Source organism: Poeciliopsis prolifica, unplaced genomic scaffold, assembly GCF_027474105.1.
Source record: "Poeciliopsis prolifica strain line A6 unplaced genomic scaffold, Auburn_PproV2 SCAFFOLD029, whole genome shotgun sequence".
Classification (NCBI taxonomy): domain Eukaryota; kingdom Metazoa; phylum Chordata; class Actinopteri; order Cyprinodontiformes; family Poeciliidae; genus Poeciliopsis; species Poeciliopsis prolifica.
This window is the reverse complement of record NW_026562404.1, coordinates 4,250,868-4,266,351: the sequence shown is the minus strand read 5'-3', so window position 1 is coordinate 4,266,351 and position 15,484 is coordinate 4,250,868. Positions and strand designations below refer to the sequence as shown.

Here is a 15,484-nt window from a genome sequence, read left to right as displayed (position 1 = left end):
TACCAAGATTGGGAGAAAAGCGTTAAAATTAAAATAAATAAATTCAAAAAGCAATACATACAGTGAGTCAAACTTCATGTTCTACGTCAACCTGTTTTCCAAAATTAAAAAAAGAAACAAACCTGCAAACTCACCCTAAAGCACAAAAGAAAAAAAAAAACAACAATCCGATAAGATGCCTTGTCAATAGCCTCTCTCTCTCTTTTCAAATTTATGACTAGAAATAATTACATTCTCCCACACACATTTCTAGTGAAGGGTTATAATAACAATATAGCAAAGGCAACTAAACCTCTACAGCTTCTCAAAAATCCAGTTTCACTGAGCCAAAAAGCTTCCCAAGCTAAATTATTTAGCATTTCTCATCAATAAAAATCAAAAACTTTATCCTAGAACTATGATCGCAGGCAGCTGGCACATAGCATGGGAAAAAAGCTTTTTACTTTCCACAATGTGGCTGCCAGATATTGTGTAGCTATCATCCTTATCTAACAGCACTCCATAGCCTCTTTTTTTATTTATTTTTTTTTTAACTTTGTCACCATTAGGAACAATTCACAGATATAAGCTTAACCTGAATATCCTGGGACAATGTAGAAAAGCCAAACCTCACCTGAACCACCAGGCACACTAAAACAAGTCAACTCTTACCATCAACGTATAGATTTCTCTCAGGAACCCCCGCCCCTTCGCTACCCCCCCAAAAAAAAACAAACATGTAAACAGAGAACCTGACTGATTATCAACGATGACAAAGTTCTGAATTCGTTGCAGTGGATAGACCCAAAAATGGTTCTGATAAACAGGAAGAAACAAAACATGAAAAACTTTGGACCAGGCTTTGCAGGTTCACCATGGCAAACGGACCAGTGGGTGCCCCCAACTTGTATTTCGGCTTCAAACGCAAAAGAAAGGAAAAAAAAAAAAACACAGACCACCGTGGCATGAACGGTTTCCGAATCCAATCGTAAATCGGAATCAAAACACCACTGTTAAAACACATTTTCACTAATATACATAAGACCAGACCGTCCGTTCTCTGGACAATATTTCAGAATCTCTGCTGTAAAAATCAAGTTATTCGTTTCGTTACATCAGTGCAACTGGAGCACTTCAATCATTTTGCTAAACAATCAATGCATACGCAGACATCAGTCAACCCTTCAGTCATACTTGCAAACCTAAGCACACGAGAAAAAAAAAAAAAAAACGACCTCTCTTTGCGTGTTAGTGATATCTTTGTAAATGTACATGACATATATGCATGTTGTTTTCGTCTTAGTGCATATTGTTCTTGCAGACCAACATCTAGTTTTCAAAGTAAAAAGAAGAAAAATAGGTAGAGGGCCACTTGTGAGGCCCAGAATCCCACCTTCCCCAAGCAGAGCATGAGCGCAGCCTCCAGATAAATCGCACTTAAAATCTTTTAAGCGTAACGCTGGAGACCAAAACAAGAAGAGTTCCTGAACCAATCGTAGAAGTTCATCAAGTGTCACTTTGCCCTCAAGTCCTGGATGTCAGTCATTTAAAAGCGTTTCTTTGGACAGTCTCCGTGGGGGGGAAAGGTGGCTACCATAAAGTTGTTGCTTTTATTTTATTTGTCTTAATATAGTTTTATATATTTATATATATATATATATATATATATATATATATATATATATATATATTCATACATATTTTTTCTATTCATATTGAGTTTTTACTTTGGCGATACTGGTGGTATGTTCTGCTCTTTGCCAGTGAGCCTGAAGCCTCCCTGAGGGGAGCCTCGTCGAGCCGGGGGCGGGCGCCGCTGGTCCCGGAACTTGAGCCCCCCCGTGCCTCTGGGGCCGTTGCTGCGGTAGTAACCCTGAGAGTCACGTTCGCGCGGCGGTCGGCTCTCCTTGCATTCCCACCCGCCCTCCTTGTCGTGGCCCCGCTCCTGCTTGTCTCCGGGGCTGGTGCCGGAGCCCGGCTCCTCGGCCTTGTTCACGCGCAGCTCCCGCAGCGGCTGGCCAGACGCCGTGCCGGAGGGGGCCGGGGCCGCGGGGGGAGGGTCCTTGGGAGGCCGCTGGCACACTTCGGCGTAGCTGAGTTTACGGGGTTCCTGAAGCAAGGTAGAGTTTAAAAAGAACATCTAATGTCAAAAGGTCTGTGAGGGTGAAAAGTGATTCATTGATTGACTTACTCACAATGCCTTCAGTAAGTATTTATACAGCTACTTTAGTTAAGATATGAAAAAAAAATCTACGCATTTTGAAGAAATAGTCAAAAAAAAATTATGCGTTTTTCAAAACTAATTAATGCCACAATATGTGAAATTTTCTTTCTCTCAGTTCTACTTTATTTAATTTTTGTTTATTTCTACTTAAATTTCAACACAACATTTTGTAGGTCTGTCGTTGGGAGTGATAATTTGGTGGTAAAATATTACCATTAGGACTGATACATTCTTCTGAAGAGTGGGACATTTTTTCTGGGTTAGAAAAAAACTTTACCAAATCATGCCAACATAGTAAAATCATTTTGCATGATGCAATTTGGAAAATTGCATCATGCAAAGATCCTTTAGAAAAAGTTGACAATTTCATGAAGGGAAATCTTGAAAAAATTATTTTACAGCCCAAAAAATGCAATAAAAACATTTTATGTAGTTAGAATTTTTAAAAACCTCGGTTTTCTTTTCTCCTCAAATTTACATTGCGTTGGTACATCACCTAAAATCCAAATGGGGTAAAGTGAGGCCTGTGGCTGTGATGTAAAATAGTTCAAGGGGTATAAATACTTTTGTAAGGCACATTGTGATTTCTTTGGTCAAACCCTCAGATCTCATAATCTCAAAGGTCACTGGGACAGGAGTGAACTCTCTGAACTTAAAGGAGGAAAGAATAGAAAAAGCAGAAGAAGAGAAAGATTGAGATGGGAAAGAGAGAGAGAGAGAGTCAGTCTGTCCACTCCTTCACTTCCCTCTGTGCAAAGTTTCTCATCATCAGGAAAAAAATCACATTGATAAATTGGCAACAAAAGAGCAGATTTCATTTGTTACCTGTGCTGGGGTGGTAATTGCGGCTGTAGATGCGGCGGGCGTGCTGAGGGTCGCCGGCTTTGAAGCAGCAGAGGGCTGAGGTCGTGAGCTTGACGTAGGCTGTGAGGAAGAGGAGGAGGAAGAAGTGGAGGAGTTCACAGTAGCTTGAACTGGGGTACGCTGAGTTACTTTGGACACTGGGGTTTCAGCCCTTTCCACTCTCTTCTCCTGATTACTTATACTGTCAGAAACAAAACGTGTCAGACTTTAGTACACTAACAGAAACATGAGAGTATCTCAAAATATGAAGACAAAGGTAATTTGACAATCATACCGGGAAGCCAGAGACCCAAGTGGCTGAGAAACGGATTTTGAGACGGTCGGGGCAGGACTTGAGACGGTCACAGCCTCCTCTGTGGCCGAAGTTTGGGCTGACGCTGGACTCACAGTGGTTTCTTTATTGGTTTGCTCTGTCTTTAAGACGTAAGAGAACCACAAGCATTACATTTCTGAAAACCGTAGCAGCTCAAGCACTGCTGAATCAGAGAATCCTTACCTTGTACAAACCACGTACGACATCGGACATTCGGTTTTCTAGCACCGGCTCTCCCTGTGTGCTGACCACACAGCCAGGAAGAGGCGGGAAGTTGGTGGCGGCCAAGTCAAACTTGGGCGGAGAAACCTTCACCTCGGCTAAGGGGACCGGCCTCTGTGAATTAGGACAAAGAAAATACAAACAAATAATGGAATCGTGGTTCAAGCTCTAAAATAAATTCAACATGATCTCTACAATGAGATGCGGCCGGTTACCGTGTTCCGCTCATCTTCTCGCCTCCTTCGCGTTCCTCTATAGGTTGTGCTTCGTCTGAAAGACAAATGGTTGACTAAAAACTTCATTTCAAAACGGGACAATGTACAAATCAAACATAAATGTCCCCATTTGATCCAGCATAAGACATTATAGCAAAAACTAATAGATATGTGTAGCATCCAGTACATGTCAGTTTATTTTTCTCAAATATAAAGTACAGAAAGCATGCATAGCCGTGACTTCTATAGTGGCAAAATAAAGAACAAAAAAAAGCAATAACCTGATTTTTGTTTTTAATCAAACAAATTCTTAAGTTTTGTCTTTATCAATAAAGTTATTTTATATAAATTCTAGGGAAGTCATTTATGATGTGATTACAAGAAAGCAAGACTGCTTAATTTCATTGCAATTCTATGAGATTCAATGAAGTTTAACTGTCTAATAAAACTAACTAGAGAGAATCAGTGTAACTATGCAAAAGAAAACATTACATAAACATCAAGAATAGAACTAATATGTTTTCTGCTATGAGTGCTGAACTGCTGACAATAAAACTGCTACTGTGTTACTGTATTTATTTTAGGTTTCATCTGGTCAGTATCTTGTCTGCTTACATTACACACCTACCAGAAAAAGACTTTAATGTGCAACCTAAATGAACTGACAACTGATTTGTAATAAAACCTTGATTAAAAAAAAAAAAGAACCTGACCGAAGAGTGAAACCAGCACCTTGAATCAAATATTTACTTTTACTTAATGACTGGCGTTGAACCTCTTTATCCCGAGACACAAATCTCAAAAGGTGACGGTACACACTAAATAAACACCGTGACTTTAATAGTTTTCGAACGTCATGACCGAATGTGTGACAAAACCGATACTTCATCGATACAGAAATGAGGTTCAACGAGGGGATTATCAGTTTACCTTCCACGTCCAGCCATGCCGCTGTCGTCATTAGGGTCCAAAGATGATGAAGAGGAGGAGAGCTGCGAGAAGGCGGAGGTGATGTCAGCGGTCGTCTGATGAGTGGAGGTGGGGGCGCCGATGACAGGAGGCTGGGGGCTGCGCAGGCCGCTCAGACTCTCCAGGGGAACAGGTGTTATTGAGGCTGCAGTCACCTCACTGGTCCTAATCTGGGGTTTAATGTGGTTTCTGTTGAAGTAAAAATCCAAATAAAGTTTCGTTAAAATGATACGGATTTATGCCGGGAGCCAGAAGTTTCAAATGAACAGCATGAGGTCATTTTAACTTTTAATCACATTTACATTGCACATTCCCAAACTTCTGAATGATTCAAGTCATTTAAAAGAAATACAAGACAAACTGTAGAAACAGTGAAAATTAAATTTACTTAATATGATATTAGCCTTTCCATTTAATCAATGTCAGGTGCCCAATGGACATGTGCTCACCAAGGACCAGTGTTTAAAGTCTTGTTGCAGTAAAGTTATCCCTGACTTTTTGTGAGGAAAAACACAGCAGGTTCATACACCAAGTAAAGCTCCCATAATAGAGGGACATAAGTTTTACTAGATCTACTTCGCTGTTTTCCAATCGTCTGCAACAATTTCTCAATGATGCAAATTTTAGGAAACATTCAGAAATTTTTTGAGATTCACAAATAGAAAAGGCTAAGACACATTAAGCCACAACAATCCCAGGTCAACAAAAGTACTTCCAGTGCCGGTTCAGAGCTGAGCTGCAGCTCAAGTCTTTCTTAAAAAACAACAACAGGAACTGGGATTCATCTCCAGGGATGCTGCGCTGAGTCTAGAAATGCAGCTAACAATTATTTTAGTAACTGACAATTATTTTAGTAACTCCTTATTCTATCGATTATTATGACAATTAATTGGAGAAAAACATTTGTCACTTTGTGAAGATTTTTTTATTTATCCACTCAAGCCTTTTTATAATACGGAAAAATACAGATTATCAAAGCCTTAAATTATTTACAAAATTATCTTTTGTAAATAATTAAAGTTTTGATGCCTAGAATGCAATGACAGCATTCCTTTAGTGTGTGCTTCATCATTTGTAGGAACGGATGCATCTGCAGCTAAAAAAATACTTTTATCATCAACGTGTAAAAAGTTCAGCCCTACTTGATTTGATATCCATAGTGTAGGCCTGATCTGTTGATTATTTGTTTAATAAATCAATTAATAGCTGGATGATAGAATTTTTGAGTTAAAATAAGCCTCTTATTCTGGGCAGAACATAACACATGTATATATTTTTTGTACAATTTTGGCTTAATTACTGCTCTGGGTATGTTTTTCTTTCAGCAAACTGCCTTTTAGTGAATCTGCATTCTTCAGAAAACAATTATTCACTTTTGAAAGTTATTTAATCCAGTTAGTTGTTTCGGCCCAGTTAATAATTAAACATCTTTTCTGCATGACAGAAGGTTTTGTTTATGAAAAATATAAGCGATATCACACTACACATTGAACACACCACCACCATACTGAGGTCAGTTGGTGGAGATGCCCGTTTTTTTCCCCACCCTGCAAGATTAATGATTCTAGTGTAAGTCCAGCTGCATGTGACAACAACCTTTAACGGTTAAAACAAAAATCAACTCATGCTAAATAACAAAATGTACTAAACAAGCACTGGAACCATTTTTGGTGGAGAAACACCCCTTACAGGAGAAGTGAAGCTTGCATTACATTCAGAAAACAGCAACATGCAAATGATGCGACAGGAAACTGTGGATCCACCGACCAAACCACACAACATGCCGCCTCCTTAAAGCACAAAGTAGACAAGCAGATGGTTCATCTGGGCTGCATGTGCGCCTATGGTTGGCTGGAGGGCTGAAGACTGCCACCAATCATAAATTCACCAAGTAGAGCTGACAACACTTGAGTAAAACAGCTAAAAGTAAAGCTTTTTTTTTAATAAGACATGATTCAAATTTCGATCTTTTAACAAATCGACCTCAGATCTCATAATCTGAACGCTCATCGGGATGGGAGTGAAGCTCCTGACTTTGGAAAGAAAGAAACAGAAGAGGGGGAGAGAAAAGAAGGAGAAAAGAGAGGACCAAAGCCAGTTGTCTTCCTCCCATGTTGTCCCTCCATGCGCATCATGATCTCATCATGGGTCGAACGCATTTATCAGCTTCTCTACTGTCGGCTCTTTTCCTACAGCACATGACGCATTGAGTCAATGAAGGAAGCAGCAATGAAAAGTAAAATAAGTGGTTAGTTGTAATGAAGTTTAGCAGTTACTATGATGTATGCTGGTGTATCAATGCAAGGGGATGTGTTTGGTGCCAAGAGTCCTCAAATGGCAAAAACTGTAGCAATCCAGTCACAGAAAAAATCCAGTAGTTTTATTAATATGAATGGCACCAAGCATCATCACAGCAATGAAAGTTTTAATATGGACCAAGATAAAGATATCCAATTTAAAATTTTTGGTTTTAGTCATTAGGCTGCAGTGGTATGGTAAGACATGAGGGTAGCGATGAAGCTTATCAGACAATACTGTATAGTGGTACCTGAAGGCATTTATTACATTCTTTCTTGAATACAGAGGGACACTGTGAGGACAGTAAGAAAGAGGGGAGTGAAGAGCAGTTCTCTGTGGGGTTACATTTTCTTCAGACAACACTGCATTGCGGATGATCTGACATTACAGTTTAACCTAGCATGCAAACAACAGCGAGTGGTGAATGCCACACTCCAATTAAGAGTACGTTTATGAAAACAGCAGGCTGAAGTCTGAGTCACAACTTTAAAAATGCAGCACAGCAAATAAAAAAGATCCCGCTTACCGGTTTCTGTTGAATGGGCGAGTTAGGTTAAGAGCAGTGGAGCCAGCTTTGTAGTGTCCCGCTGAGCCGAATCCATTCACAAAGCCGCTGTTGGGAAACGGTGCCTGCACAGGGAGAAAATATGGCAGCGTTGACTAATCCTGTTTCATGTAGCAATTTGTTCAATTATTTACTCTGCAGCAGTCCAAGAATGTAATACAGGGGAAATCTTGAAGACATTTAAGCTCTTAGAGGAATAGCGATTTAATGCCCTACACACCTCCACCTCATCTAGAGGTGGAGGTGTGAGAGAACAAGTTATTGAAACTCACCCAGGACACAGTGAGTCTTCCTAATATTTTGCAGCACTGTATATTTTTCTCCAGTTGAATTGATAAAATGGGTTACTACAAATGTTCAACATTTTAGACTCCAGTAGTTTTTCCTAACGACTGGAAATCAGTAGTTAGGAAATCAGTAGGATTACATTTTTGAATGTAAAACATTTGCGTCGTTTGGTCTTACCGCCCCGTTCACAACATTTAATAATGCACTAAATATGCAGAATGAGGAGACTCGTGTACACAATAAAAAGCTTTCCTAATTGGAAGTTATAGAGTTGATAATGAGCCTTTTTTATTTTGCACACTTCTGCTAATTTAGATGCATTTTAAGCAACTGCCAACCAAAAGACATTCAATGTTTCCCCCAGAAAACCTGCTAACCCCTGTGGCAGGGGCACAAAATCACCATGATTTTGAGATGAAAATCATCAATTATAGTGGTCAGGGAAACCCTGACTTTAGTCCATCACCGTATCCACCTGACTTTTCAGAGTGTAACCTGAAATTTCAGATTTTACACCAACTGTACGTAAAAATCAAAGTTCTAAGTTTGAGTTCACCCACAAAAACTATCTTTATATAAAAAGCCAAAATAATGATCACTGGCTAATCATTAGCAACAACAAATAAAGAGAATAGTTGATCAGATAAACTGGTCAGATAACCAATAAATGCATAATTTTTGAATAAAGTTTATTAAAACATATATCTGATCTGGGACCCATTCCAGCTTTATGCAGTTCATTTAGTGCCGGTTCTTACCAGAGGAGTTTCAAAATAGGGTGTGGGTGAAGGAGTCCAGGTGGGCGGTACAATGCCATAGACCGGGTACTGCTGCTGGGGGTAGACATGCTGCATGTAAAGTGGAGAGCTGTACTGGGACTGGTTCTGGGACTGCTGAGCATACAAGCTGCTGTCCATGCTACGGTAACCATTCTTTGCGAAAAATGTGTTGATGGCCTTGATCCGTGCCTATTAGATGAAAAGAAACAAGAAATGACTCATGGTTTCTTGAAGGACAAGCTAAAACGTTTCAGCTCAACTTACCATGATGGGTTTTCCCTGAAATGTTTTGACTTCTTCCCTTAAGTACTTGTATGCCTGGAAGAGCAATTCAGGAGTCGAATCAGGTCATTTAAGGTCTTCCACTTTGAATTGGAGCAACGTGAAGTTTAACCAGACGTACCTGCTGAGCATCTGTGTCCGATTGGAATGTAACGTACCAGTTGTTGTTGTGCGCAAACTCGACACTTATCACCTTTGGACAATTTTCGTTTTTAAACAATGACTCAACTTCCTGTGGGATTGAGACAACGAGTCAGTTTTCAGTTTCCTAAAATGTCTCAATTGTTCCTAAACATGAGCACAACGTGGCAGTACCTCTACAGGTGTGGTTTCAGGGACCTCTCTCAGGATGATGATGCATCGTTTGTGATTCGGTCGAACCTTTTCACCTTTCTCATCCACTTGTACCATTGGAGAAGCTGGAAGGATCATTTCAAATATTAATACAGACAATCATGGCCTATTACTAAAAGTTTTACAAAGTATCATGCTCATCCTTTCACTTACATCTCAACACATCCAGAATGAGCTCCATGTCTGTGGTGAGAACCTTTATGCCCTCCATGCTGGCTATAGTCCAGATGGGGACAAACTGGTCGCTGTCCATCTGAGACATGAGGTATAAATCCTTGGAGAGGTTTTCTCTGTGCAACAAAATTATAAATCCATGCAAATTAGTCGCATCTTAATTTGTCACAAACTAAAATATCCCCACTTGTTGCTCCAGACAGTGTACTTTACTTTCAAGAAACTAAACAAGCGTCACTTGTTGCATTTAAGGTAACAGTGTTGAAATTAGCCAATGAGGGACACACTTCAAGCAGCAGACTGCAAACTACCCAAATAGGGTGACAAATATGTTTGCTGCACTTGTGTTCCTCGATGAAAGGAACTACAGCAAAAATGAATAATAATGTGTGCAATAAAACTAAAAACTTGCAAGTGTTTATTTTATGTTCTCACTTTAGTCAAATCTGAAAAATACAAATAAGAGCTTCATGTTTCATTATTTTAGCAACAATGGGAATCTTTTTATCTTTTTAAAAACATATATTTTTTTATTGTGTTTATTGAAAATAAACACATTTTCTGAGTTTCTGAAACTCAGTAACTTTTATTCAAGCTCGTCATACTGTGAGATTCCCACATTGACCCATATCAGATTCATGAGGTAAACAAAAGTCTAATTTACCTCAAATCTAAAAGTCTTTTGCTCTTACCTTGAGAAATAAAACTCTAGCTCTTTCTTCAGAGACTCTCGTAGATTCTCAGAGGACACTTGTTCTTCAGTTTTGGAATCTAAATATTCAATTGCAAGAAAAAGGATCAAATAAACTTTTGTTCAAATAAATCATCCAGTTTAGACAAAGAAAAACATGAAACCATTAAATAAACAAAACACAGTAAACATAAACCAATTACTTTTATATGTTAGCAAATATTACACCAAGCCCAACAAAATATGTCCACACATTCATATGTATCAAATTCTTCCAAAGCCATGTCTTTGATGCTTGACTGTGAGGTGAGGCAGCACATCAGTCTAATGGTGAATAGATTTGTTCGGCTGTTTCGTGTCCCTACATTTACATTTCAGAGGTCCATACTTCCTCCTGTTCATGCCTTTGTCCTTTTCCCTCTCCAGCAAATCTGAGCAACTTTTCAGCCAAATACAAGAAAAAGTGTCACCAGCAAGAACAGCTAACAGGAACGACGATGTCACAAGATGGCGCCTCAAAACTGATCTGGAACACAGTGCGAATCACTTCACAAGGAAACGTAAAAGGACACTTTGAGAAGGAATGTGGGTTTCTAAACTTTAAAAAAACATATATATCCAACAAGCTGTTACGTGTAATTAATGCAAACTTGTCACAGTTCCCACTCTACTCTCAATGCTGAGCTAGAGGCCTGGATTGAACAGGGGGGTTTTTTTAATCGCTGCTCATTTTATCCCATGAGCAGCAGCCAAAATCCCTCTGACCTGAGCTTTGAATGCCGCCTGCACTGCAGCTCACTGAACGCGGGTCGCCATTCGCATAAAAATAATCACCACAGGACACCAGATACATTAGCTTCACAAAGAAGGGATGCAAGAGACATGTCTGACAGAGGGAAATTATACAACACAAACCACTATTTGACCGTGTCAAAATCCAAACCCCCTGGATGCTGTTTGTAGAATAAAACCAAATGACAATTAGTTTCTATTTTCCCAAAAAAAAAAACTATTTGTTTCAGGTTACTGTCTACTTATTGTGGCTAAGTAGACAGGATTCTACTTAGCCACCGTTACAGAGTGAGGGAGGCTGCAGGTGAGATGACTGACCAGAGCTCCCTGTCGTGGACTCGGCAGGGGAAAAGCCCAGCTCTTGAGGGTCCATTCCATTTACTGCTATCTCAGCTGTTGCTGTGGAGCTGCTCTCGCCCAGGGCGGTAAATCCCACAGAGTACTGCTTACAACCAGCAGACGAAGGCTCTGAATAACCTGGTCACATTAATAAAACGCATTTGATTCAAGAATCAGACGTTTGTGAATATTTCATCCAGATTCTATTAACGTGTTGAGCACTTACTGATGTCTGAGGGAGGCCAGTGAGGACTGGTGACAGCCTCGCTGGGGGCCACGGGGATCTCCTGCCACACCTTGGCATTTGGGTTCAAACCAGCACCCTTTGAGGTGACCTTCAAAACAGAAACCACAGGATCAGGTGAGATTCAACTCAAAACACAAATGAAGGAAGACCGATGCTTGCATTCTGGCTAGATTGAGGATTTCAAAACATTTGCAGGGATTGTTTTACGAATGTGCAATCAATGCAGCATGTAAAGCAATCGGTTTCAGACATAATCAGTGTATCAAAGGACAAATGTTTTGCTGGTTCATATGTTTGTCATCTCATAGTTGGTTTTGCTGCCATAAATTATACTCTTGTATAAATTCTCTATCAAATTTAAAACACAAAATACCAATCCTCAAAAAATATAACTAAAAAATTCAGAGGTAACAACAAATACACTGACAAAGGTAAAAGTCTGTTTTATTATGCTTATCAAGAGGCAAATGTTGCAACATATATATAATTTATATGATTAGTATTATAGATCAGAATAGTTTTTCTTAATATTTTAGTATTCCAGAATCAGAGTAAGTTTTTTGATCCATATTAATGCATTGTGCTTGACATTTTGAATTCTTCTCAACAAGCACAGAATGAGGTAAGAATGCACCAGGGCTGCATATTGTTTTATTGCAGTATTAGTTTATGTGAAGCACCCAAAGTTCAGTATATTTGATTGAGTTTCACTTCAATAGATACACACACCTGACACAGATGACCGTGTCCATGATGATAAAGGTCGCAGAGTGTCTGCGGAATATTAGAGAAGTGAGGAAAGTCTGCATTTTATGTGCCAGTCCAACATTGTGGACTGGCACACGATGTAACCAAACATCAGGGATGTTTCGGGTGGGTCAGAGCCCATTCCAGTCTCCCGGCTGATCAACATTAAAAGAGCCTAATTCCAATCTTTTTTCGTCTGAAAATTTGCTAAATATAGCAAAAACATTGCTGACTTGCAAAAGTGTGGTGATTATTTTTGACCGTACATGTGCAGATGTGACCTTGTGAACAGGTCAGTCAGTCGAGTCTCTTTTACAAAAGAGCAAGAGAGGACAGTGGTTGACTTTCAGACCTTAGTGGAGATGGATATGATCGGCATCTGATAAAATTAAGAAATTAAGAAAATTGTGGTCGATTTATCAGCTGACCAATTTATCAGTGCACTGGTAGTTCCAACTATATTAAATTTTGCATTTTAAATGTTGTATCCTTCCTTACAATTCAAGAATGTTCTAAGTATTTGCGGCATTTAATGCAGTTACATTAAAGTGATGATGAAACGACTTCTTTGCAGACTTAAGTGAACTCTGTATGTCGGTGACAGCATGACAGGAATCAGCAGACAAATACCTTTGTGAGGACACTAGGTATGTAATGAATGTGATTTTTAGCACTAAGCTGCAAACAGCAACTTTTTATTAATGTTAAATTTATTTTTTTTATCCTCTCGTGATACAAACAGTACAAAAAATATAACAATTTCAACTATATTGGAATTAATTAAAATTTGTATTCATCACAATGAAACAAAATCCCTCTACAATAAAATCATGCAATAAATGTCCATCACACGATAACAGATCCGATCGAAAATCATTTATTAATATATTCTAACTACATTCGAGTCAATTTATTTTCACTTTGGTACATTTGGTGATATTTTTTTTCTTTGATCTTAAACAAATAATATTTGCTGAAGTCTGCTCCAGGACAGCTAAATATTTATTCATCACTTAACACAATTAGGTCATCTGTGTTGACATAGTGGGAATTAGTGAGGCCTGGCGGTGCATCAGTTTGTGTCCCCAACTTCCAACAGGTACGTTAACCTTTAACCCCTGCAACAGCTAGCATTCATCTGCCTCCTGTCTTGGCTCCTGATTATCGTGTGTATGCAGCAGTCAAGAACGAACGAGCGGCCCTCTTTTGTCACTCAAACAGGGAAGGGCATTTATGAGCAACTTGACACATGGTCACAATGCATGCTTCTGTGTCATAGGCCGTGGACAACCAAGAAGTATCAGCTGACTGCGCAGCACGGCGAAGGCCAGGTATTCACAACGCATGTCACCGCACTAGCTAGGCTAACTAGCACTGCGATTAGCTGAAATAACATCACAGCAAATGAACGTCTGTTACTCGGTCTACAGTCCGCAGCACTGTTCACAAATTAATTAAAATAGGATTATGGACCTTTAGATTGTGTTTGTTGTTATTATATGGTCGGGTCAAAAGTTAGCAAGCTAATGATTACTCAGCAAACTACTTAATAAGAGAAGCGGCTTCGTTAGCAGCAATGGAGCCCTCTGCTAACGATCAGTGCGCACATTTGCATTAAGTGGCTGCAAACAGATATTTAAGCCGCAGCGTCTCAGGCTGTTTACACAATATGGGCTTGTAAAATGTCCTGTAACGGAGGGTTAAAGGGCAAACTAGGAGCTGAAACGACTCAAATGAAAGTTAGCGGCTGAACGATACTTTGTTGGGTTAATTTTAGCTGATAAATGTGACTCATGCTCGAACAGGTCTCTACTATTATGCCGGGGGAGAGAAAAAAAACACCCCCCCCCCTCCAAAAAAAGCCCAATTTTCTTTCTATAAATTTGTTTTAAGAAAGCATGTCAAAAGGTTTCCCTAGTTTTATTTTAGTGTTTATAAATTATCTTCAGTTTTTCAGTAATTTATTGAAGTGCACTTTTTGCTGAGGGCAAGGGTGGCATAAAAAGCCCCCTGCGGTGTACATATGAGCAAAAGACAGAATGGGACATTTGCTTTTTTAATCACAACTGACAAAAACTGATCCGACCTTCGCTCAATCAAATGTACTTTCCATGACTGGGTGATTTTTTTTTTCGGCTACACGTCGGGTGAGCAGAAGTAGCTCAAGTAGCTAGCTGAGAAGCTAAAGAAGGCCTCACTCACCATGCCGCCTGACCCTCCCTCGCTCCCCAGCGGAGCCTCGTCCTTCCCACCGCTCTTCGGTCCGGGATCAGCCTCCTCCTGCAGCAGCGGTGGCTCTCCGCTCTGGTCTGAACTCATCAGCCGCTCCTGACTCACTACCACCCCGTCGCGTTCTCCCGGCCCCCCGACTGCCGCCACCACCTCGTTTCCAAACAGCGGCTGTGTTTTTCAGTCAGTCGAGCTCGTCTCCCGGTCAACTGGATGGGCCAGCAGCACACTCCAGCTAGCAAGCTAGCGCGCTATGAATCAACGAAGCGGGCTAACGGCAGCTAGCTCAATGAATTAGGCTCGCACGCTTGAATAAGAAACGTAGAAGCGACACCAAACCATGACTCCTGTTATACCACGGTATCGGCTGAAGTTTGATCAAATGCTAAACCACGCAGCGACTTCGCAAGGCGCATTCCTTATCGGGCGAGCGGAGCGGACACTGGGGACATGCACCGTTCCTCGGCGAAGGCACACAGTCCGCCGACGTCCCAACGGCCACCGCGAGTTCTCATTGACCTTTGTAGAAGTTGTTTCCTCTTCCGCTTCCTGTAGTTTTTTACTGTAGTTTTATTTTTTGACTATAAAGCGAAGCTCTGAACGCCTCTATTTTCCAGTAAAGCCTAAAGTATAAGAGTTTAATTACAACCTCCTAAATTATATGTACGCCTGTAATTTTAAAAAAAAACTAAAAAACAGAACACTTTCAATCCATTTTGTTGGCTTCAGAATAAGTCTGAAACCTAACAGAGTATGGAAAAGGGGTGTGAATATTTTCTAACTGCAGTGTAAGTTGTAAATGAACACATACAACACCTCAGGTTTAAAATGATAATTCTAATGTAATTTTTATTGCAACTAGACTAACAGTAGCAATGTTTTTATAATAAACATATTAATCAAATATTTTGGT

General features: G+C 39.9%; 1 protein-coding gene across 3 annotated transcripts; it reads right to left on the bottom strand.

Moving 5' to 3' along the window:
- Positions 1–1,670: 1,670 nt before the first annotated feature.
- Positions 1,671–15,061, bottom strand: LOC129372394 (la-related protein 4). Of its 3 annotated transcripts, none has more exons than XM_055049670.1 (17): positions 14,545–15,061; positions 11,575–11,683; positions 11,328–11,486; positions 10,219–10,297; positions 9,506–9,642; positions 9,314–9,417; positions 9,120–9,230; positions 8,981–9,034; positions 8,696–8,905; positions 7,611–7,714; positions 7,335–7,376; positions 4,748–4,975; positions 3,818–3,872; positions 3,564–3,716; positions 3,342–3,481; positions 3,029–3,248; positions 1,671–2,089 (listed from the first exon to the last, which is right to left on the bottom strand). In XM_055049670.1, the coding sequence occupies exons 1-17, from the start codon at positions 14,659–14,661 to the stop codon at positions 1,703–1,705; spliced, it is 2,409 nt and encodes an 802-aa protein (XP_054905645.1). In that variant the 5' UTR covers positions 14,662–15,061; the 3' UTR covers positions 1,671–1,702. The 3 variants fall into 3 exon arrangements, with proteins under 3 accessions (XP_054905645.1, XP_054905646.1, XP_054905647.1); XM_055049672.1 differs by lacking the exon at positions 1,671–2,089 and adding an exon at positions 2,102–2,854; XM_055049671.1 differs by lacking the exon at positions 7,335–7,376.
- Positions 15,062–15,484: the final 423 nt, after the last annotated feature.